General features: G+C 34.7%; 1 protein-coding gene across 2 annotated transcripts in view; it reads right to left on the reverse strand.

Moving 5' to 3' along the window:
• The window catches only part of Spag16 (sperm associated antigen 16), a 719,050-nt gene that overhangs the window by 108,194 nt on the left and 587,334 nt on the right, over positions 1-23,522 (reverse strand). For both annotated transcript variants that reach the window (XM_058585177.1, XM_046462926.2), the window contains one exon: positions 141-267. In XM_058585177.1, coding sequence (XP_058441160.1) covers positions 141-267 — 127 coding nt within the window. The remainder of the gene's footprint in view (positions 1-140; positions 268-23,522) is intronic.

The following is a 23,522-nucleotide window of genomic DNA, read 5'->3' on the forward strand; positions in this document are numbered from 1 at the left end:
CAGTTAAGAGGCAGGATTTAGACACTGTAAGTAGGAACTTATTTTTACCCTCCACATCCTTTTAAAGTCATACCCAATACCTGCAGAATGACTGAGTGACTACTTATCAAAACCTGGAAAAAGGGAGATGATTTGCTTACTGTTCGTGCATCCCATAAGGAGAGGGTCTTGTCTGCTGAACCTGTGAGAAGAGTGTTGGAGAAAGGAAAAAACTCAATGCTGTTCACAGAATCTGTATGTCCATACAAAGTATATCTGCATCTTTCACTGTATGGAGAGAAAACAAGAGGTAAAAATTTACTATCTAAATGTGTATGCTGCCTATACAAAGCTAATAAAAACAATTTTAGTATCTAAGGCATAACATGTAATTTTGTAAATGGAAAAAACCTTTATAAGTACATGTTAAAAAGGAAATTTAATAACCACATTTTATTCTAAACACTTTACAGAATTAGTAGCATCAACTTGACTAAATCTAAATTACCTTCAATTTATAGAATCACTTGGTAAAGTCATCTTTAGATTCTTATTTATATCATAAAATGACTACATACAAATTGTTTCCATCTAATAAAGAAAGGTGTTAAGAAAAGAAATCTAACACTAATCCATAAGATTGAATATACTTTTTCAGGTCATACTCTTTATTTTTTTCTTAACCTTGGCTGTATATTAGAATCACCCAAGACACTTAGAAAATATTGATATCCAGTTTCAAGCCCCAGATATTCTATTTCAATTGATCTAAGATGGAGCCTGGTATTAGTGTATTAACACCTCCCCTGGTAAATTGTATCTTGCCTTTAGGGATGAGAATCTGAGCCAGTGATTCTGAAAGTGTTTTACTCAGACTAGCAATATCAGCATCACTTGGGAACGTGCCCAAAATGCAAATTCTCAATCTCATCCCAAACTTGTTGTAACAGAAACTCTGGAATGGGGCCCAACAATCTGTTTTAGCAACCCCTCCAGGGGATTCTGATGCTGAAGTTTGAGAACCACTGATTTAAACTATTAGAAATGATGGAGAATAAAATACAACTGCCACTTTGTCTTTTGCCATAATTAGAAAGGGTATTTCTCAATGAAGCAAGGTACACACAGAATAGAATCACTCTTTGTTTGTAATGATTGCTTTTAAGTAACTTTAATAATAAACCTATTTTAAAAAGAGAGAAAGGATAGAAACAGAATAAGTTCTGAGAACAAAGGGCTAAATATAAATGCAATCCCTAAAATGATAATCATTTGATTTCTTGACCATCTGGTTCTTCTCTCACCTAAGTCATGCCTCATGTTATATTGTAAGATTTGTGGGCAAAACTCTGTATGGGAGCCAAAAGATTGGATTCCACTGCTGAGTTTGACGAATCATAGATAAATAATTTAATTTCAGTGGCAGATTTCCTTCTTGCATGAATGAAATAATTTAACTCAATGAACTCAGAGACCCAGTCCAGTTCTACCATTCTGAGATTCTTTAACTAAAGTAGTAAATATAAAGTAAAAAGGAAGAAATCAATTTGAGCATAGCATCTAAGGACTGTTAGGTATAGTTTGTTCTTTCCTTATTAAATTTTGGCATTTTTGAGAAGGCAAGAGAAATTACTGTTCATTTGTATATGAGTATGTATGTAAATTACTTAACAGCATGCCCCTTTACATATCAAGGCTAAGTATTATAGTAATTAGCAACTGGAGCAAGGAAATAAAATCAATAAATTTGTTAATTAGGGACATTTTATATAGTTCCTTTACCTCAGTATCGAGCTATGCTGACAATATTTTGATGATTAAAGTTGATGATGTGTCAAAATATAGCAAGGTCAACAAACCATGATCCATAGATTAACTGCTTATTTTTGTAAATAAGATTTTATTGGAACATGTTAATTTGTCTACACATGGTCTATTTCTGTTTTCCCAGTACAGTCACAGAATTGCATAGTTACAACAGAGATCATATAGTTCACAGCCTAAAATACTGAATACATGGCCCTATGCAAAAACTTTTGTTGCTGGCTGGGGTTGTAGCTCAGTGGTAGAGCACTTGCCTAGCATGTGTGAGGCACTGGGTTTGATCCTCTGCACCACATATAAAAATTAAATAAAATAAAAGTCCTTTGACAATGAAAAAAATATTAAAAAAACAAACAAAACTTTTGCTGATCTGCTGTCAAATTCAAGAGTAAAACCTAAGGACAGTAATAAAGAAAGTCTGTACTGTTGACTTGCTTGCATTTAAAATATCTGAGGAAAGGTATCTGAGTTAGGAATGGCAATAGTTTGTATGAGGATTCACATAAATTCTTGGCAAGGGTCATGACAGCATTTCCACAGAGTATAATTTCACAGGGCCTAGCAGAAATTTCCTTCTCTATTGTTGAGAGATTAGCAATGATACCAGAGATCAGACTCTGCTAGAAGATACTGGAGTTGAATGTTGCCCAGAGTGAAGAGGCTTCACTGATTATCTCAGACTTTCAGGTGGGATTACAGAAAGGCTCTCACAGCAGTAAGGGTCAGGGTCATGAACTGAGTTTAAAATTAAAGTAGACTTATCTTACCAAAGAATAAAATCAAACATGGAAGGGCAAAAATAATCTGCCCAGAATTCCACTGCTTGATAGAATAGAAAGTATTAGCTTTTACAGGAAGACAACTAGGATTTGTTCCCAAAATTATGTCACAACATCCAGCGCACACACACACACACACACACACATATACATATATATATAGTGTGTGTGTATGTGTATATATACACATACACATATATCTCATATATATGATCACTACATATATACACACATATATATAAAATCACTACATATATATAAAATCACAACATGTGTGTGTGTGCAAAATCACTACATATATTAAGAGGTAGAAAGTTGTGAGCCACAATCAAGGAAAACAAAAGTAATAAAAATAGAGAACCTGAATCAGTTGTTGTAAATCAAAGACAAAGACGTCAAATGATCTATTATTTATTCTTAAATAATTTGTGCAAATTAATTACTTTGGAGAATGGAGAAAAACATTGGAAAATCATGGATATAGTCTCAGTAATCAGTGAAAAAAATAAAACCACTATAATGTGTATTATTGGGCTTTTGGAGGGGAGTAGAGAAGAGAAAAGGGGAGAAAAGGGGCAGAAACATTGTCAAAGAAATGATGGCTAAAATTTTCCCCAATTTAATAAAGGAGGTCAAGGCACAGATCCTAAAAATTCTGAAAAATTCAAACAGGTTAATCACAGAATGTACCTAAGCATATCATATTCCAACTGTCAAAGCAAAATGTAAAACAAAAAACTCTGAAAGTACCCTTAGATAAAAGAAACATTATTAGCTGGGGTCAGTGACACAAATGGCAGCTGACGGTCAACACAAATAAACAAGGCAGAATAATGTTATGGCAGCCTGAAAAGTCAATCTCCAACTACAAATATATATATAACCATGAGCATAAAACAAACTTTCAAATCAATGAAAGTTGAGAAAATTCATCACCAATGTATCTTTCCTACAAGAAATTCAGAAAAGTAGTCATTCAGACTGAATGGAAATGACTCCACATGCAAATATCTGTATGCAGAAAAGAACAAAGAATTGGAAGTGATCAACTTGAGAGTAAAAATGAAATAATGTTTTCTTAATTTTTATAAGACGCAATCTATAGTAAAATTATCAATATTTGGAAGGCTTATTAAGTATGTAGATGTACAATATAAGATAGCAATACCAAAAAGTGTAGGAGTATACCTAGAACTATATTATTTTAATTACCTTGCATATTAGATGAAGTATCATAATATTAATCATAATGTTATGATTAAAAAATAATAAGCCATTGATTATTGCAATATTCTTTTAATCTCAAGAACACTTAATGAAAGAATCCAGATAAATAAGCATACATAGTATATGATTCAATTCATATGAAGTTCAAGAGTATTCATTCTATGACTATGGAAACCAGAATAGTAATTGCTACAAGGAGTGGGCTTTCATTAGATGAAAGCACAGGGAAGTAATGTTTTATATTTTTATAGTCTTTACTGATACATACATTTGTCAAACCTCATCTGATTAAACATTTAATAGCTGTCCATTTCATCATATATATATAATTTCAATGAAAAAAATAATTATGGTTTGTCAGAATCTTTTCTGTTGTCTTCATTCTTCTGATATTCGAACCACAATACTTTGGAATATATATTTATTTGAGTATATGAATATTTGTGGTTATCCTAACTTTTATTTTTTCTGCTTTTTAAAGCTCATATATATCTTAAAGCACTTATACATTATAAAAGCACATATACATTATGTATATGCTGGGAAATGTTTTTAATTAAAAAGGAAATTAAAAGAAAAGGAAACAAAGAAATTTTTAAAAATCCACAAAAGATTTATGAGAAAATTAAGTTAAGGAAAAGAAATAAAATAAATGTAATCAAGGGGAAAAAAAAGATGGTCAGTAATAACAGCAGTAAAGTGTTAAAGTGGGATGAATATTTCTGTAGAGTTCCAATTGTAACTAACATGAGGTTACCACATGTAAATACCTTATTAGTGGCCATTTTTAAAATAGAAGTAAATCAAAATTGGATTTTTATCATTTTTTGTTATTTATTGGAAAGTTAAGCCATTTCAACTTATATAGAATTATACTTTAACCTTAAAAATTTTGCATATAGAATTTATCATTAAGCTAAAAATCTTCAATTTGAAATTTTTAGTAGTATTTTAGGCAAATACAGAAATAAAACATATACATGTATCTTGTCACAATGATAATCTGATAAATATACATATACAAAGAATATATAACCTGGTAATATACATTCTGAAATACATATACACACTTTTGGTGAAATACTGGGCACATCATAATTTATAGTATTCATACATTGTCTTCTGTCATTAAAACCCAGTGCAATTATTTGGGAGTGTATTCATGTTTGGTAGTAGGATGAGGATAGCAGTTCTTCAATGATATATTATCGCTCACATAGTTTCCCCAACAAGAGGGAAAAGCTAGGTCTTCACAAAGCTTAAGGGAAGAAAGAACTGCTCAAGAGAGGAAGAAATCTGCTCACGAGTCACTGGCTTAAGGTGTGGAGCATCCTGGGCAGACAGGCTGCAAGAGCAGGCTTGTGAGAGATTAATTAGCTGCCAGAGAAGGAAGGCCCATTCAGAATTCCTTCGCAAGGTGAAAATGGACTAAAGTGATGGAGCATGACAGTACCGCAAAGGATGAAAATGATTTGTACATTTCCATCAGCAACATAAACACTGAAGCCTGATGCAATTTTCTGTTTCCCTGTCTGCTGTTTTCCTATCATTTTGCAGGAAGAAGTTAGTTCATAAGCAATAGCTCTTTCCTAACTTACCTCCTGTTTTTCCTTTATTTTCTTTTGTCTCCTCTATTTGTTTTCCTTACACCCTTGATTTAATTTATTATTCTGGCAACTGAAAGATGGATATTTCTCTAAACTTTCAAATTGCTGTAAAACTAAGTTATCTGCTCCTCTAGGCCAGATATATTTCACTTAAAATGCATTTCCCATACATATGCCAATGCTAAGAGGACACCGTTTTAATACATGATTTTCCCTTGTGAGGCATTAAATTTTAGGGTTTTAATTTTCTTTTATATGTTTGTTTTAGGACTATTAATATTGAATGTGAAATGGCACCTTTAAAACCTCAGGCTTGTATGAACATGAGGGTCAACAAAATGTGTTTAATGGAATTATGGAACATTTACAGAAAGACAAACAGCAAGGTATTTTTGAGAGAATATGAAAAAAAAATAAATATATCTGTTTCAAAAGCAAATACTAGAATTCATTGCCATATTAACTGTTAGTAAGACTTGGGTTTTAAATAGCATTTAGATAATTTGACCAATATATAATGATAAAATTTATGATAGGCTTATCCTAAATAACATGAAATACCTAAACTTAATATTCCAACATGAACATAAGTGAAACCTATTTAAACCCCCATATGTGATTCATAACATCAAAGTTTAATGAGGATTTCTCTACTTTCTAGTTCATTTAGAAATGTTATTTTTAAAAATTATTTATAAGTTATTTTTAAAAACCCACCAGAGTTCTGCACCTCAATGAGGCAAAGTCCTCAGGTGACACCCAAGTTTTGACTTGAAGAGTCAAAATTGTTTTATAATCAAAGTGTCTATTATCAAAAGTAATATAAAATACTTTATCATACAATAGCTTTTTTTCTCTGTGACCATGGAATTCAATTGAACATTTAGTGATGGAGGTGATATCTAAGTAAAATCTATCATGCAGTCTGTCACAGGCACTAGGAAAAACTTTACCATCATTTGTGTCTAGGTGAACATCAGTGGTTTGAAAGCATCACTCAGGTATGGCAGAGACCAGTTCTCTCCTAGACAAGGCAATTTCTTGGCCAAAGCCCTTGACCCATAAACATAAGCTGAGAATCTCCCCCACAAGGTCATAAGACCTAAAATGAAGGGCAGATTCCTGACAAGCTCTGCCTCTGAGGGCTCTGAGGGTATCTGTAGATTCAACCAACTAGGGATAGAAAATATTTGAAACAAAAATTGTGTATATACTGAACCTGTATAGACATGTTTTGTCTTCATTCATGAAAAAATACATCATAACAACTATTTACATAGCATTTGCATTGTATTAGCTATTGTAAGTAATCTAGAGATCATATAAAGTATAGAGGATGATGCTTGTAGGTTATATGCAAATACTACTACACCACTTTATATAAAGTACTTGAGCAACATCAGATATTGGTATGGGTTGGGAAGAGGTTGGTGGAAGGATGAAAGGCCTGGAGTGATGCGCACACTGATAACATGAGAAAAAGTGGAACCATGACAATATACTGGGAAACAAATTATATGCTATGTATAATTTTTATGCAAACTTTTAATTTGATATAATAAAAAGATCAAATAGCAAAATGGTAACTGAGGCAAGTTAATAAATCGAAAGCAAATAACTTTATAACTAAACAATTCCTACATTTTATATTATAATTTAATTAACACTTATTGAATGCTTACTATTTTAAGCAATTTATACATATTAATGTAATGTCAATTTGACCATCAACTTGATTGGATTAAGAGATGATGAGGATTATAGGTGTGTCTAGGAATGGTTGGCATGTGGGATAGCCAATTGAAACGAGATCCTCCCTAAATTTGGGCAGCATTGTCCAATAGGATGATGGCTTAGATGCAATAAAAATGGGAGAACAAGGAAGCAACAGCCAATAAAAGCTTGATTCTCCTTGATGGCTGCTGCAATTGTCTGAGGATATTAGACTCTCACTTCTTCACTCTTCCAAGCAGATTTACCAGAATCCTTTGGTCTTGGACTAGGGTAGCACTGTTGATCTCTCTTATTCTAGGGCTTCAGCCTCTTGGACTGCACAGCTACTGATTCTTCCAGCTCTCCAGCCTGCAGATGGCCATTGTGGACTATCCAGCTTTGGGTGGTGTAAGCCAACCTAAGAAGTCCCTCTTTTATAATTGTACTTCCTGTTGATTCTGTTGCTCTAGAGAACACTGACTAATACATTAATTAACAAGGACATGAAGTATAATCAACCCTCATTATTCATTGGTGATTTCATACTTCCAAATTTGCCTACTTGCCAAAATTTATTTCTGTAGCAAAGATTTCTACTTGACAAAATCTAGTCAGGGTCCTGATGGTCTTTTCTCCACTAGGTATCATCCCTTGCCTATAAAAGCTAGAAGAATCCTAACATAAATAATTTCATCTACTCCCCCTTGCCTATACTAAAATACTTAAATACTACCAGCAGCTCAGGCTGCATGCAGAGGATGACCCTAGCCTTCCTTAAAGTGTCTGCCTGAGAAAACTCAAGGCTGTCAGGAGAATTTACTGGTTGTGCTAGCCAAAACCTGATGATAAGCTCCTGACTACCATTACAGGATTTACTAAAAAAAGGGTTTACAATTGTGAATCCTTCCTTTATCCTTTTGAGATGTATATGAATCGCTTACAACTCAGGAGTCTCTCGCTCAAAGGACCTAAAAGCCATTCCTTTAGAATGTAATCATCAGCTAAGCTACAGTGAGAAGTAATAAATTCAAGTGTTCTATTGCACAGTAGGGTAACTATAGATCAAGATAATGCACCATATGTTTCAGAAAAACTAGAAAAAAAGCATATTGAATGTTTCTACCACAAAGAAATTATACATTTGAGGAGATATATATATATATATATGTTTACCCTGATTTGAACATTGTATAATATGTATATGCATTGAAAAATCACAAGGTACCCTGGATATATGTACATTTTTAATGTCTTAATTTTAAACAATATAATAACCAGAAAGGACAGAGCTCTGGCCCAGTCTCAACAGGAGGACAGAATTGTCTACACTAACTGACCTTTATGATTTCCACTGTTCAAATTCTACTGAGTCACTTTTCTAGCTATTTCTAGTGTTCCCTTTAAAATTCACATTTACAAATCAGAGTGGAGTTCAGGTCATGCTGGACCCTCTTCCCTTTGACAATAGCATAACAGTGATTAAAATTTGACTTTACTATATTAACTAGTATCTAGCTTCATTTACCTTTGACAATAACCCCCAAATTAATACCCATAGCAGTATGTGTTCTTTTGCAGACAATGGGCTTGTGCAGAATGGTGAGAAATTTGAGTCGCCGGATGTACTTTTCAAGCTGTGGTCAAACTAGGCAAAGTTCTGCCTTTTGTTTCAACTCTGACCTGTAAATAGTGTCACTTTCAGTCTATTTTGTACCATGATTTTCATATTTTTATGTTTTTTAATTGGTGATTTAACTCTTTAGAATGCCCCCAGGTGTGGTGTTGGAAGTGCTGCCTAATGTTCCCAAGTCCAAGAAGGTTGTGTTGGTAAGCGTGTTAGCTTCATTTAGGTCTGAGCTATAGTGCCGTTCTCTGCCAGTTCCATGTTAATAATTCTATAATGTCTGTTGAATAAGATATCTTTAACCCATTGTGTCCCATAGTCCTATATAGAGGACACAAATGGAAACTTAAATTGAGCAGTTTATAGGTATCCAATAAATGGTATAGGGTTTTACAGGCATCCCCTCCATACAACAATGAGACATAAGAGGTTAAATACAATTTCACAAAAAAAGAAGGTTTGTATATTGGCTAATAAATCAGCTTGCAGGAAAATTAACCCAATATTTCTCCTAAAAACAATGATTCATATTTGCTAATTCAGAATTTGGCAACACAAGAGAATGTTAAGTAACTTTAATAACAAAAATAAGCAGCACTTATTATTTCCTTAATTTAAGAAAAGATATGAAAAATGAAACATAAAGAATCAAGATAATATTCCACATTTCACAAGGGTTGGAGTCAAGATTTTCTCAAACAGTTGGCTCTAGACCAGGTAATTTTAACTAGCATCTACAGTAGTTTCCTTATTGTTCAAAGTAATATTAACATCAATTAAGGATCTTGGGTCATAAGCAATTGATTAAATTATGCTATGCAGGCACAAAAATATACCTAATACCAATTTTTTAAGTAAATAGTCACTATTGGAAATATTTTAATGCCTTCAGGTAAAACAGTGACTATCTGGAAAATTAATTTATGTTAATCTCTCCCCCACAATGCTAGATAAATCACTTCTATGGATTGGAAACATTTTAAATTTAGATAAAACAAATGTTAATTGGTCTGATACAGTGGTGCATGTAGTTCATTTGTACTGGTCACAATCGACAAAGGTACACATCCCTTCCCAACTCCATGTTCACTGAGTTCACTTGGTACCTTGAAATTGGTCCTAGTAGGATTATTTAAACCAGGGAAATAAGCAAATGTTATACATCATTGCTTTCATTTTGAGAGTGAATTTAAAAGCATACCATTTTCAGATGCTCAATATCCTTAATGGGATGGTTAATTTTATGCATCAACTTGACAAGGCTAATGAGTCTATATAGCTAGAAAACAATAATACTGGGTATGTCTATTTCAGTGTTTCTGGAAGAGATTACCATTTAAATCACTAGACTAAGTAAAAAAGATCCACCTACATGAATGTTGAAGGGTATCATCCAATCCACTAAGGGGTAGAGCAGAATAAAAAGGAGGAAGGGCAAATGTGTATCTGCTTCCATCAGGACATCTATCCCCTTCTGCCCTCAAACAACAGAATCTGGCTCTTGGATCTTAGATCACAACTTCCATCAGTAGTTCCCTGGTCTCAGGCCTTTGGGTTTTACCCTAAAACTATACCAGCTTTCCTGGCTCGGTCTCCAACTTGCAGAGAACAGATTATGGGACCTCTTGGTCTCCATCATCACATGAGCCCTTCTCTCATACCTATTTCTGTATACCCACATATATTCTATTGGTTATGTTTCTCTGGAGAACCCTAATACATTCAATTTACCTACAATTTATTTACTTTTTACATTTATGCTAATTACTTAAAGATTTCTCTTAAAAACCCATTAATCATCTGCTTATTTTTCACATGAGTGAATTTTCTTGGCCTTCCTTATTTTATTTATTTTGTGTTTTTTGTTTGTTTATTTTTAATATAGTTCCTTTGATACTGTAATTCATACAAATGGATATGAGCACTAACATAAGTTCCTCTGCTTTTAAGAAAACAACTGCAACTGTTTCTTCAGTATTGCTACTACTATGGTTTTTAGAACTTAGGTTTGTAATGCCATCTGTACCATGTAGGTAAGTACTGTACATACCAAAGACTAAGCTGATATAAAACAGTTTCTTTGGATATTTTTATAAAGCACAAAACTAGAAGTAAAATATCACATTGCTGGGTTTATTCTCATGGTCTGGGGTATTGAAAGTTAATAGACTAAGTAAAATGGTTACTTGTGCTTTAGAGCCTGTCTTATGATGTGGAGCCATGAAAGCCAATCCTTCATGTGCCTGAACCCCAGGCTTGAGTGAGAATGAACGAAAGCCCATGGCTTCAATCATACGGCACTGCTTTTTTATGTTCTGCAGTTAGATCATTTTCTAAAAAGAACTTCAGCTTAAAAGTTCCACAATTTCAGTCCATTGCATAGCCATTTATTGTCTTGTTTTATACATTTATAAAACACACACACACATATATTTAAAGTCTAAAAAGTTCTTTTGAAGCATCTCTAATATATTATTTTGAAAAAATTGCTTTACATATACAAAGTAACAAATAATCATTGAAGGTGATTGTGACTGACTTTATCAACTCTTAAGTTCATAAAGAGAAATAACTTTGAATATTTTAATTCCAGAAAATACTTGTGAAATCTTTTATTCAAACTTCTTTCTACCAAGTGTTTTCACATCATGTGCTCACAATAACCACATTGATATATTGAAATATTATACCTCTTAAAGCAAATAAAACCTTTGAAAATCAGTCTGAAAGTAGATGACCCGGCATGGGAAAAATTAATGACAAAGGCAAGATTTCAAGCACCGTAGCTTGGCTCTAGGAGAGTAGAGAGGCCAGCAAATGTAGTACGAAGGAAAAAAAAAAAAAAAAAACATGATCAAAATGAAGGGGAATCATTGTGAAAACATATTTCAACCCAGGTTTCCCTTCATATTCAAAGCTCAGTATCTTCTCACCATAAAGGGGTGGAAAACTGAGAAGATCCCCAGTGCTCCACTCCGGCACATTATTCTATTTATTTCCTTATGTATTCCTGTTCTGGTATTCTCTTGCTCTTGCCAGCTCTGCCTAGAGCACACCATGAGCACTGTGGTGGCCTTATCTGGCACAGTCCATGAATGACTACACAGTGCTACACAGCTAGCCGACAAAAGGTACTTAATAAAATTTGTTATATTTAATGAAACTAAAGATATTCCTGATCTCTGAAGTGACAGTATTGCTTTCCAATACTCACTTCTCAATCCAGTATATTTTCCTTTAAACTTTATATTAACACACCGAGTCTGTTGTTTAAAAATAATTAAGCCAGGCGTGATGGCGCACACCGGTACTCCCAGGGACATGGGAGACTGAGGCAAGAGGATCCCGAGTTGAAAGCCAGCCTCAGTAACTGTGAGGCACTAAGCAACTCAGTTGAACCCTGTCTCTAAATAACATACAAAATAGGGCTGGGCATGTGGCCCACTGGTTGAGTGCCCCTGAGTTCAATCCCCGGTTAACTACCCTCCACAAAATAATAGTCTTACTGAAATTTAAATGGATTTCAATGACTATAAAAGAGAAATGGTTAGAATTGGGGATATAGCTCTGTAAAGTGTGTATTCAGTATGTGCAAGGCCCTAGGACTGACATCTAGCACAATCAAAAAATAAAGTTAAAAAAATTAAAAGGAGAAAGGATTATATGATCAACAAAAGGGATGCAATAATCAATTCCTTCTACAGGAACAACAGAAATGGCTGGTATTTTAGAGTTGTCTCCTCTTCTAAAAGCATAAATTTAGTAAACTTAAGTATCTGACTTCAGTTCATACTCCTATTTTTAGGATTGAACTCTCTCTATGAGTATTAAATTGATAAATCCTTTGTTGCCATCTTTGATGCTATCAATCTGAGGGTACTATTTTTCTATTGTATTGCTTTCAAATGTTACCAAACATGAGCACTTTTACATGAAAGACAGAAGGCAAGATTTCAAGCCCAGTAGCTTGGCTCTAGGAGAGTAGAGAGGCCAAAGAAAATGTGGGAAAACATGTAAGCCCATCAGGGGAACTTTGGTTTGGGAATAACATGTCAAGTACGTGACATTCCTCTTGACTTTCTCTTATTTTTTCTCCCATAATCTGACAGAAATGACTTGATGCAAAATGGTGTAATCTCTCTCTTCCTGCCTCATTGGCTATATTCTTAGTTGAATACTTCTTTCTGTTTTGTAGTGTTGGGTATCAAACCCATGGCCTTTCACCTGCTAGGAAAGTGCCCTATCACTGAGCTATATCCTCAGCCTTGAGTGGAATAGGTCCTATGTACTATTTCACATGGACTCATGGTGAAATCCAGCTTTTCATCATGTCAACAGAATACCAGACACAGCCTTCATATAAAAAAAAAAAAAAAAGAAAGTTCAGAGTTTTGGAGCCTGAAAGTCCACGTGGCATATTGCAGGCTTGTCAAGGACCACTGTTGGCTGCATCACCTCATGTTGGATCTTAATGGCAGTAGTACACGTCAGAGCAAATAGGGTCCGGAAGCAGAGAGTTGGGTGGGGCCAAGCTTGCTCCTGTTATTACATCTCCCAGAGAGAACTCAAGAGGCCACAGGAGAATTATCTCATACCCTCCAATGACATATCAACTTCCTGTTAAGCCTCACCTCCTGTTAAGCCTCACCTACCAGTAGTACAACCCTGGGATCCAAGTCTTTAATTAGAATGGACTGTTGTAGACATTTTCAAAATCTGAAGGCAAATAGTATGTAACTATCTATACAGTGCATTCCTTGGTTCCTGGAGTGTCTGCTATTTTCTTCATTTCTTACTCTTTCATATGTTTATAACAACTGAAGGCAAGGGTTAAAGATGGGAATCAATGTCAAGGAAGTATGGAGGTGATGTGAAACTCTAGGAAAAAAATTAAGCTGAGCTTGAATTTCCCAAATTAGGATACATTTATTACAAAGGACCTCCCTAGAAATGAAAGTACTGGAAATAGTAAACCAAATTTAAACACAGATCATTTTTCTCAATTTGTGCAACTTTCCTGTGTATCCAAAGATATCTTCATTCTTGCTAGATCTCCAGTATTCCTGTCCACTGAACAAGAATACAAAATATGTGAAACATGAAAACAAGACAAAGTAAAAGAGAAAAAGAAATCAGATGGACGAAACTAGAAAGGGCAAATATATTGGAACCAGCATCAGTAGGAGAGCTTTCTCATTATTTTATTTTCTTTGTACCCCCACCCCCAGCCCACTGCCCATACTTGGGGTTGAACCCAGAGTCTTATACATGGTAGGCAAGCACTCCATCCCTGAGCTATATGCTAGACTTTTGTTTTTTTGAGACAGGGTCTTACTGAATTGACCAGGCTGGTCTCACACTTGTATTCTTCCTACTACAGCCCCCTAAGTACCTGGGATTATAGGCCTACGCCACCATACCTGCTACTATCTCTTATTTTCAGTACCTGTGGTTCTATGGCCAACATATTTTTGCTTTTATTCAAGATATCTTTATACTGAGTATTTTCTGGCAGTTCTTATTTTGTATGATTTTATTTTTTTAAATAAATAAAATATATCAAATATCTTAAAAATCATTTAATTCCCATTTCTTTGAAATAGTTACATGTATAATGCACAAACCAGACTAAATGCATTGTCATAACTTAGCCATTAAATCTGTTTTAAAATTGTACTTTGGAATTAATATCTTCATCACAGTATGCCTAGTGATATCAATGTGGGAGGCTATTCCCTTAGGAGAGCATAACTTATTGAAGTTTAATTCACATTAGAATTTCTGGTGATTTTTCTCCTTATCTCTCTGTAGAAGCAGGGAAATAGACTTGGTAATCCCTTGTCTGGAATGTTGAATGGACAGAGAGCAGACACTTTCTGGAGTCAAAGTGTTTCTCATCCTTTGTAAACCTCAAGCTCAAGCTAGTCATCTCTGAAGGGAAAGAAGGCTGAGGGGAAGCTTTTAAAGATAAAAAAAAATGATGGTGAGTCCTGAGTCCCTTCAAGTGAAAGGGAAAGAAAGGAAAAAATTTAGTATCACTCCATTGCACTGACTAGGGAAGGTGGTCAGATCTTAGAGCAAAAGGTCACCTCATTAATCTGAGAGCCTGGGTCCCAGGCTGAAGGCTCATCATCTGTCCAAAGATAATCTTTTTGTGACATCAAAGCAGCAGAAACAACCTGAAGACAGGGCATTGGACATCTCAGGGGTGGACAGATAACCCATGTCTAGAAAAGGCTACTGAGGCCCAGTGTTTAGTAAGAAGAAAGAGACTGAGAACACAGAGACTGAAACCCACATTAGCTTGACTTCTAGGAAGCAAATGCAATATTTCTGATTTGTAAGCAGAGAATTGTTCATATTGTGGTATGTATAAGTGCATACATCACATAATTTATAGCAATACTACCTGTACTATTGATGGCAGGAAAAGGCAGCAGTTAGGACAGGTGAAGTCAGACTCTTCTTGACTGCAGCATCAACACTTTGGAAATGCTTTCCTTGACTTCCCTGTGTCACCCTAAGATTCCTTGGGCTCCTCCTCCATGGAATTTCACCTGAGAATAGTCCTTGTTGTAAACTTATCCTTAAAGGATTCTGCTGCTATTTCTAATACTTAGTGGCTTCTCCAATTCATCATTCTTACACAAGTGGATTTGTGCTGATGAAATGGGAGGGACACTTGAGATGGCTTCCTTTATATGGAAAAGTTCCCTCACTTTCCCCTTGGATCCATTCTATAGGATCATATTTTAATATTTACCTTTTAAATACCATAAAAATATTATATGACCACCACCAGAAAACTCCTTCATTCTTTTTCTAAAAAAATGTTATTACACTTGAAGAAATCTTAGTACATATAAGAAAAGACATAACTAAGGTAATAAACAGATGGGAAAATATATACTCAGGGTCATTCAAGATCTTGTCATGATCCTTAAATTCTATGATATAATTTAAGGATCTATGATTAAATTGTCTGAGTTTGAATTTATTTTCATTATGGAAATAATTTTGCTCCATTAATATATTTAGCAAACATATTGATTTCCTTTATATTGTAATGGTAATATGGAAAGCAAAATTCAGAAGAGAAGATACTTAATCCATCTATGAATGCATGAGTAAATCAGTGAGATCTTAACCAGTGAATGGAAACAGAAGATTTAATGTAATCACAATCATTGTTTTCTACTTGCTCCCTAATTTCCTAAAAAACAAAAGAAAAAGGAAAACTCATCGAAATAATAATTGGACTATAAGATGCATAACTTATAACATCCCACATTTGATCTGTAACTAACTAACTAACTAATGAAATTGTTCATTCTCTTGGTCTGAATTGACCCATGAGATTTTTAAGATGTGTTTTGAAGAATCTGTTCTCTCATTTTCACTTCTTTTATCCAAGTGACCCTTACTTTTATATTGAAAAAGAAGTTCTCTTTTTCTTGACCATTCATTTACTAGTGAGATAAAATAAGTCACTTGGCAATGCTCCTCACTGTCACTACTGTGGATTGTATTAGGGCGGGTTGCATTTTACTGCCATCACAATGGCTATTCACATTTCCTCCCTGCAAAATCACACAAATGTGAACTAATTACTGCTTTTAAATGAAAGCACAATTGGTTTGTTAGGCTCTGAACAAATTGTTGGAGAGGTTCTGTAGGATCCAACTGATTATTCTAAAGGTATATAATTTCATTGGTTGCATTGGGGGAATACCCCCAATTTTAAGGGAATCATAAAGAGAATGATATTCACATTCCTATCTCTCATCTGCCAGGTGCTTTTTTACTTGTCACATGTGATGTGTTGAAATCAGGGATGAAACTTTGTAGTAAGGACCTATATACAAATGCAGCAAAGTGGTCTGTTTAAGATATTAAAGTGCCAGTTTGTTTTATGAGGTTATAAATATTTTCTATCATGTTTTACATTTTATGATCTGTTTTATTCTTTGGTAGGTTCACATGTGACATCCATTTATTCACGTGAAGATTTAAAGCGAACAGTTTTTCAATAAAGAAGCACATCCTCTATTATTTTTTATTTTTTACTCTACTTTTATCTTTCGACTCAATGTTTTTTTTCTTAAATAAAATCCAGATTTTATGTGGGGAAACATTGTTTTCATATTGAATACATCTCTTTTAAAAGCTATGTAGATTTTTATGAAGTCAGTATTTCTGTCACTTACTGTTGGCTATCCTCTGCTTTCTGAACTGAACCTAGAATTGGATTCAATATGCGTAAAATTTCTAGAACTGAATTGAGATTGAAAGAGCAGGTCCATTAGAGTTATGCTTTCAGGTATGCTTTTGAGTATCTATTTTCCTTAAGAACAATCATAATCAGCACATTGTTTATACATATATAAGTGACACGTTGACAGTATTTCTGGTAAAATGACTTCACCTGTTTCATTAAATCACATATATGTGGCAATATCTTCTGCACTGTGTGATTGGGCTATTAACCTTGATGTTTCCTGGTCAAAAGAGGGTAATGGACAGGCTGGTTCATGTCACACAACAGCTTCCTCACAAATTACATAAATAAATAAATATAACTCCTGTGTATTCTGTCCTTTGGGTGTTAGCGGCAGCTGTTACCTGCAGGGTGTCATTCTCTTCGAGCTGTCTCCTGGTTTCACGATGAGCATACTCTTCTGTTTAAATGAGGCAGTGAAGCAGCTCAAGCCCTGCTTGCTTCAAAAGTCAACATGATCTGCTTATGCTTGTGCCTGTCACTTCTCAGCTCATTATGTTGCTGTTAGTTTTGCTTGAAGTATTTTGTTCATCCTTTGGGTATGACTACCCTCCTTCAGATAGCCACATAATTGTTTTCTCATTCAGGTACCATCCATTTTCATTACATGACTGGTCAGCTCGGCTGAAAGTTGATAAGGATGACTTATATGCCTATTAGACATCTGTATTATAAGACTAACTTTTATATGACTTTGCTTTATCATTTGTATATAGCACCATTTATGCATGATAGAAATATCAACTGATGCATGTAAACATTGTCAGTTATTCCCAACAAATCTTCAGGCTTATGTAATTAGCACTTCTTTAGTTCAGCTAAATAACTTATTATGCAATTTCAGTACCTATTAGTTGGTACTAGTCTGTTAATTTTTGTTCACTCAGTAATTCTTAATTCTGTATGAATTAATAGTCTCTTTGGAAAAAAAAAACCAAAAAGCTCCATCTACTAAATTGAAATGAATTATTAGATTATATAGGCCTGTCTATAATGCAAAAAATAAACAGAAAGTAGTTTATATCAAAATAATGTGCTTTTCAAAATATAAATGTTTATGCCCAACTGTGCTAAGACAAATAATGATAGAGACAGAGGCTCAAACTACATATGGAATCATCTTAATTGTAACTACCATAAATGTAAGCTATTAAGGTGTGCTGTCTAGAAAACTCAAATTTAAATGGTCTTACTGCCAGGGAGGTGATTTTCTACATTGGTCAACAACTTTTGGTAAAGTTCTGACAAGGATTCAGTAAAATATTCCCTTGATGTATATAGTAGTTACATTCTGAAAAAGGATATGTAGTTAAACATTGTAAACAATGCTTGTTTTTTTTTAATTTTTTATTGTTGTTGTTCAAAACATTACATAGTTCTTGACATATCATATTTCACACTTTGATTCAAGTGGGTTATGAGCTCCCATTTTTACCCCGTATACAGATTGCAGAATCATATCAGTTACACATCCATTGATTTACATGTTGCCATACTAGTGTCTGTTGTATTCTGCTGCCTTTCCTATCCTCTACTATCCCCCCTCCCCTCCCCTCCCCTCCCCTCTTCTCTCTCTACCCCCTCTACTGTCATTCATTTCTCCCCCTTGTATTATTTTTCCCTTTCCCCTCACTTCCTCTTGTATGTAATTTTGTATAACCCTGAGGGTCTCCTTCCATTTCCATGCAATTTCCCTTCTCTCTCCCTTTCCCTCCCACCTCTCATCCCTATTTAATGTTAATCTTCTTCTCATGCTCTTCGTCCCTACTCTGTTCCCAGTTACTCTCCTTATATCAAAGAAGACATTTGGCATTTGTTTTTTAGGGATTGGCTAGCTTCACTTAGCATAATCTGCTCTAATGCCATCCATTTCCCTGCAAATTCTATGATTTTGTCATTTTTTAATGCAGAGTAATACTCCATTGTGTATAAATGCCACATTTTTTTTATCCATTCGTCTATTGAAGGGCATCTAGGTTGGTTCCACAGTCTTGCTATTGTGAATTGTGCTGCTATGAACATCGATGTAGCAGTGTCCCTGCAGCATGCTCTTTTTAGGTCTTTAGGGAATAGACTGAGAAGGGGAATAGCTGGGTCAAATGGTGGTTCCATTCCCAGCTTTCCAAGAAATCTCCATACTGCTTTCCAAATTGGCTGCACCAATTTGCAGTCCCACCAGCAATGTACAAGTGTACCCTTTTCCCCACATTGGGGTCTAGGCTAAAAATAAAATATTAAAAAGATTATAAATAAGCTTTTTCTTTGACTTTATGAACACACAGAGGACTATTTGGAAGTCACACAGCAGCATGTTTTCATGTGCAGGATGGCCCTACTCATCACATGACATTCAGTCTGCTTGATCCCACTCACTATATGAAAGTGCTGATGATTCACTGACTCTAGGGGAAAAAAAAAAAAAAAAACAACCTCTGGTTTATCAAAATGTCCCCCTGGAGTGGTACTGCCCACCGTTCTGGAGAACCACTGGCTTAACGATTACTTAGACTTTTCTATTTATTCTTATTGCTCAGTGTGTTGCCCAGTAAAGAAGACTTGGAAACCTGCCTGTGGAAGATTCCATGAAAAGCAGTTTTGCACTTTTTATTGCTCTTTCTAAATCAGTCTAAAATATAGAGTGGCTGCAGGTGGGTCATGACCAGCTCCAGTGGCTGGAGTATCAGAAGTTGGCAAAACAGCAAAGGATAAGGGGAGGGGGGTCAGGAGGACTAGGATGTGGGAAATAAACTGAGTCAGATTAAAAATTGGAATGTGAAGAAGCCAAACCAGAGAAAGGTAGGAGCAGAAGAATTTAGAAAAGAAACTAACTGGGAAGGTCCCCACCTTTTGTTGTCCACTTCTTTTGGTTCCCTCATTCAAAGCTCATTGTGAAGAAAGTGGCTCATGTGACAAGACTTCTCAGCTGTTTTAAAAGTCTCAGAGAGTATCTTTTTGAATGGCTTCTCAGAGAAATTGAAAAGGATATACTGCAAAAAAGTAATACTTTTTTGAAAAGTGAAACTTCTAATAATGGTCTTTCTCCACAATGCAACTCTAGTACTTTTGCTAACTGAAATTTATCATTTGTATACATATACAATAATGTTCAATTGTAAATATAAAACACACATCTAGGTATGTTATATTTATATAATTTTCCATTTGTAAGTACACACATATATCTAATTAACCTATTTCAAAGCAAAGAGATGAGAAATAAATTGAAAGGAGAAGTTATTCAATTTAGATCTGTCAACTTTATAGAAAATGAAGATTATAACATTAAATCCCTCTGAAATCAGGTAGGAAAAAACATATAAACCATTTAAATCAACGAAAGACTGAAACATTAATGGCTATTCCAAAACCTTTAATGTAAGTTTTATTTGTTGCAATACTGATGCCATATTCCACTGACTCTATAATAACACTGTACTTCCAAAGCTTTTTTGTTGCTGTTGTTTTGTTTTAGTTTTTGTAGGAGGAATTAAACCCATAGGCACTTAACCATCAAGTAGCATCACCAGCCCTTTTTATGTCTTATTTTGAGACAAAGTCTCACTAAATTCCATAGGGACTCACTTAATTGCTGAGGCTGGCTTTTGAACTTGCAGTCCTTCTACCTCAGCCTCCTGAGCTGCTGAGATTACAGGTGTGTGCCACTGTGCCTAACATTTCCTAAGGTTTTACAAAAGAATACTAGGTATGGGATTTGGGCTTATAAACCAATTTTGCCATTGACAAAACCATGAGAATATAACATTTACTTCCCACATTAATGTATAATGAAGATGAAATAAAACATGTCTGAAAACCATTAGAAAATTACAAAATGTTGCCAGCATTACTAACCAACATCATTAACTCCATTTATACGCATATTGAGGAGATAGGACTTTGATTATTCCCATCTGAAATTATTCCCATTTGATTATTTTTCCATCATCTAGATGCCACATCTTATATAGATAGAGTAGTCCACATATGTCTCTTCTTGGCTGGTCAACTCTGAAGACATGAGGATTGTGGAAAGTAGGGTTTTCTACTAAGGCCATGGTCAATTGAATGCTCAAGATAATTTTTTTGAACCCAGGGAAACCTCCATAATGCACCTTATGATAACACAGATATAATCCAATGGATATTTGCTCTTGCTTCCTACACACTGGCCTGGCGAAAATCTTATCTTCTATATAGTGGACTTTGAGGATACTGTGAGAAAGGGAGGCAAGTAAACATTAGGAAACTCTCAGAAAAGGCCGAAGGATGGATATCGTATCCTCAGTATTCTCATGCCCAACTTACAGAGTTAGAGTCCACAAAACAGGCAGTAACTAATTGGAAGGGACATTATTCTTACTATCCTGGTAGTCTCCTCCCATTATAGAATCTATATCATCCCGATTGCTGTTTTATCCACCATAGAAGTCCTTTATAAGACACCATCCTGCAACTTGACCCAGCGAAAGCTTGGATTCATCAGGTAAATAGCTGAAATCCTGGCCTGTTGGTTACATAGATTTGCCCTGTCATTTCAACAGCTGCAATAATATGATCCAAATTTTACACAATTGAAGTTTTTCATCTATCTCTATATTCGTCAGGTTTTTATTTGTTATGACTGAAGACCTGACAAGAACAACTTTAAAGGAGTAAATGTTTATTTGGGGGCTCACGATTTCAGAGTTCTGAGTCTGTAGACAGTTGAGTCCATTCCTCAGGCCCAAGGTGGGGCAGAACATCATGATAAAAGAGTGTGGTGGAGAGAAGCAGCTTACAAGATGATCAGGAAGCAGAAAGAGACTCCACTTGTCAGATACAAAATATATATCCTAAAGGCACATCCCCAGCGTCCTATCTCCGCCAGCTACTCCTTACCCACCTTCAGTTTCCACTCAGTTTATCCTTTAACGGGATTAATTCACTGATTGGTTTAAGGCTCTCATAACCCAATCATTTCTCTTCTAACCCTTCTTGAATTGTCTAATACATGAGCTTTTGGGGGATACCTCACATCCAAATCATAACACTCTACAAAAATCATTCCCAGGATTTTGATAGGAAATATATGAAACCGTATATCAATTTGGGGATACTTCATACCTTTACCATATTGAGTCTTCTAATCCATAAACATTGTATGCCATTTATTTAGATCTTCTTGGATTTCATTCTCTTTCTTTTTAGATTAATTGTGAATGTTATCTTTTAAATTTCTGGTACAATAGCAAATGTATAAAGAAATAGTATATAGAAATAAAATGACTGATTTTTGTGTGTTCACTTTGTATTCTATAATCTTCCTGAATTCTATCTCACAATTTTTTATATAGTGTCTTTTATCCTGATCAGATTTTTTTCGAATTCCCTTCCATTTTCTTCTTTGACCACCGAGTTATTAAAATGGATTGTTTAACTTAAAAATGTGTGGAGATTTTTCCGGATATCTTTCTGTTATTGATTTCTAATTTGATGCAGTTTTGTTCAGGAAACATACTTTGTAAGACTTAAATCATTTTAAATGTATTGATCTTGTTTTTTGGCTCAACTTTCAGTTTATTTTGATTATGCTCCATGTGTACTTAAAAGGAATACATACTCTGTTGTTGTTCAGGGGAGTGCTCTATAAGCTTCCATTAGGGAAATTTGTTTGATAGTGTTACTCAAGATGTTTTTTAATCTTTACTGATTTTCTGTTTATTTGTTCTATCAAGTACTCATAGGAATGAATTGTATGAATGATCTTGGTTTATTTTAAGGGATTAGAACACCCCCTTGCAACAGTTTAGGCATTTAGCCCACTAATTGTATATCTTATTTGTACAATCATTTCCAGTCCCCAGGTTTTCCTACCCTTCCTTCTCCCATTTCAGTTGGCTGGCTCCTGCAATTGTAAAATTTACCTTAAAATATTTCCTTCCTAGAAACTCTAGAAATTTTTTTCAATAATCTGCTCAAATTAGATATAGATCTTCTATATGCATTTCTTTTAATAACATTTATTAGAACTTATATCCTTTATAGTTAGAGAATGATTTTTTTCTGATCAGTGTAGAGCTCAAGATAAGACCCTCCCTTCATCACATTGTCACATATATACTTACTTGAGAAACCAAATATCAGCCAAGAGGTAAAACTACAATTGTCTAGGATTAGGTTTCTAAACTAAGGAAGAAGCCAGAGAGCTAAAAATTGGAAAATTAATGGAGGTATCTCATCAGTCTATGAAGAACATTTTGGAGTCAAACCAGCAATAGAAGTTCTGATCTAACTTTGGTTTATCAAAACTGTTTGTTTTAAAGTTAACTCAATTTATCAAAAAATCAGTCTAAGAAAGTATAGATAGCATGAACATTAAGTAAGATCAGGACTATACAATTACTAGATGCAAAATTCAGCCTGATCATCCTTTGATGATTAGTGAGACTTGGAAGTTCTAATTCAGATCTAATGATATCAACAGAATGAAGTAAGCAGGCAATAACCTTGGC

The sequence above is a fragment of the Marmota monax genome, unplaced genomic scaffold, assembly GCF_021218885.2.
Source record: "Marmota monax isolate L192 unplaced genomic scaffold, Marmota_monax_Labrador192_F-V1.1 WCK01_AAM20220418_F8-fsc00136, whole genome shotgun sequence".
Lineage (NCBI taxonomy): Eukaryota > Metazoa > Chordata > Mammalia > Rodentia > Sciuridae > Marmota > Marmota monax.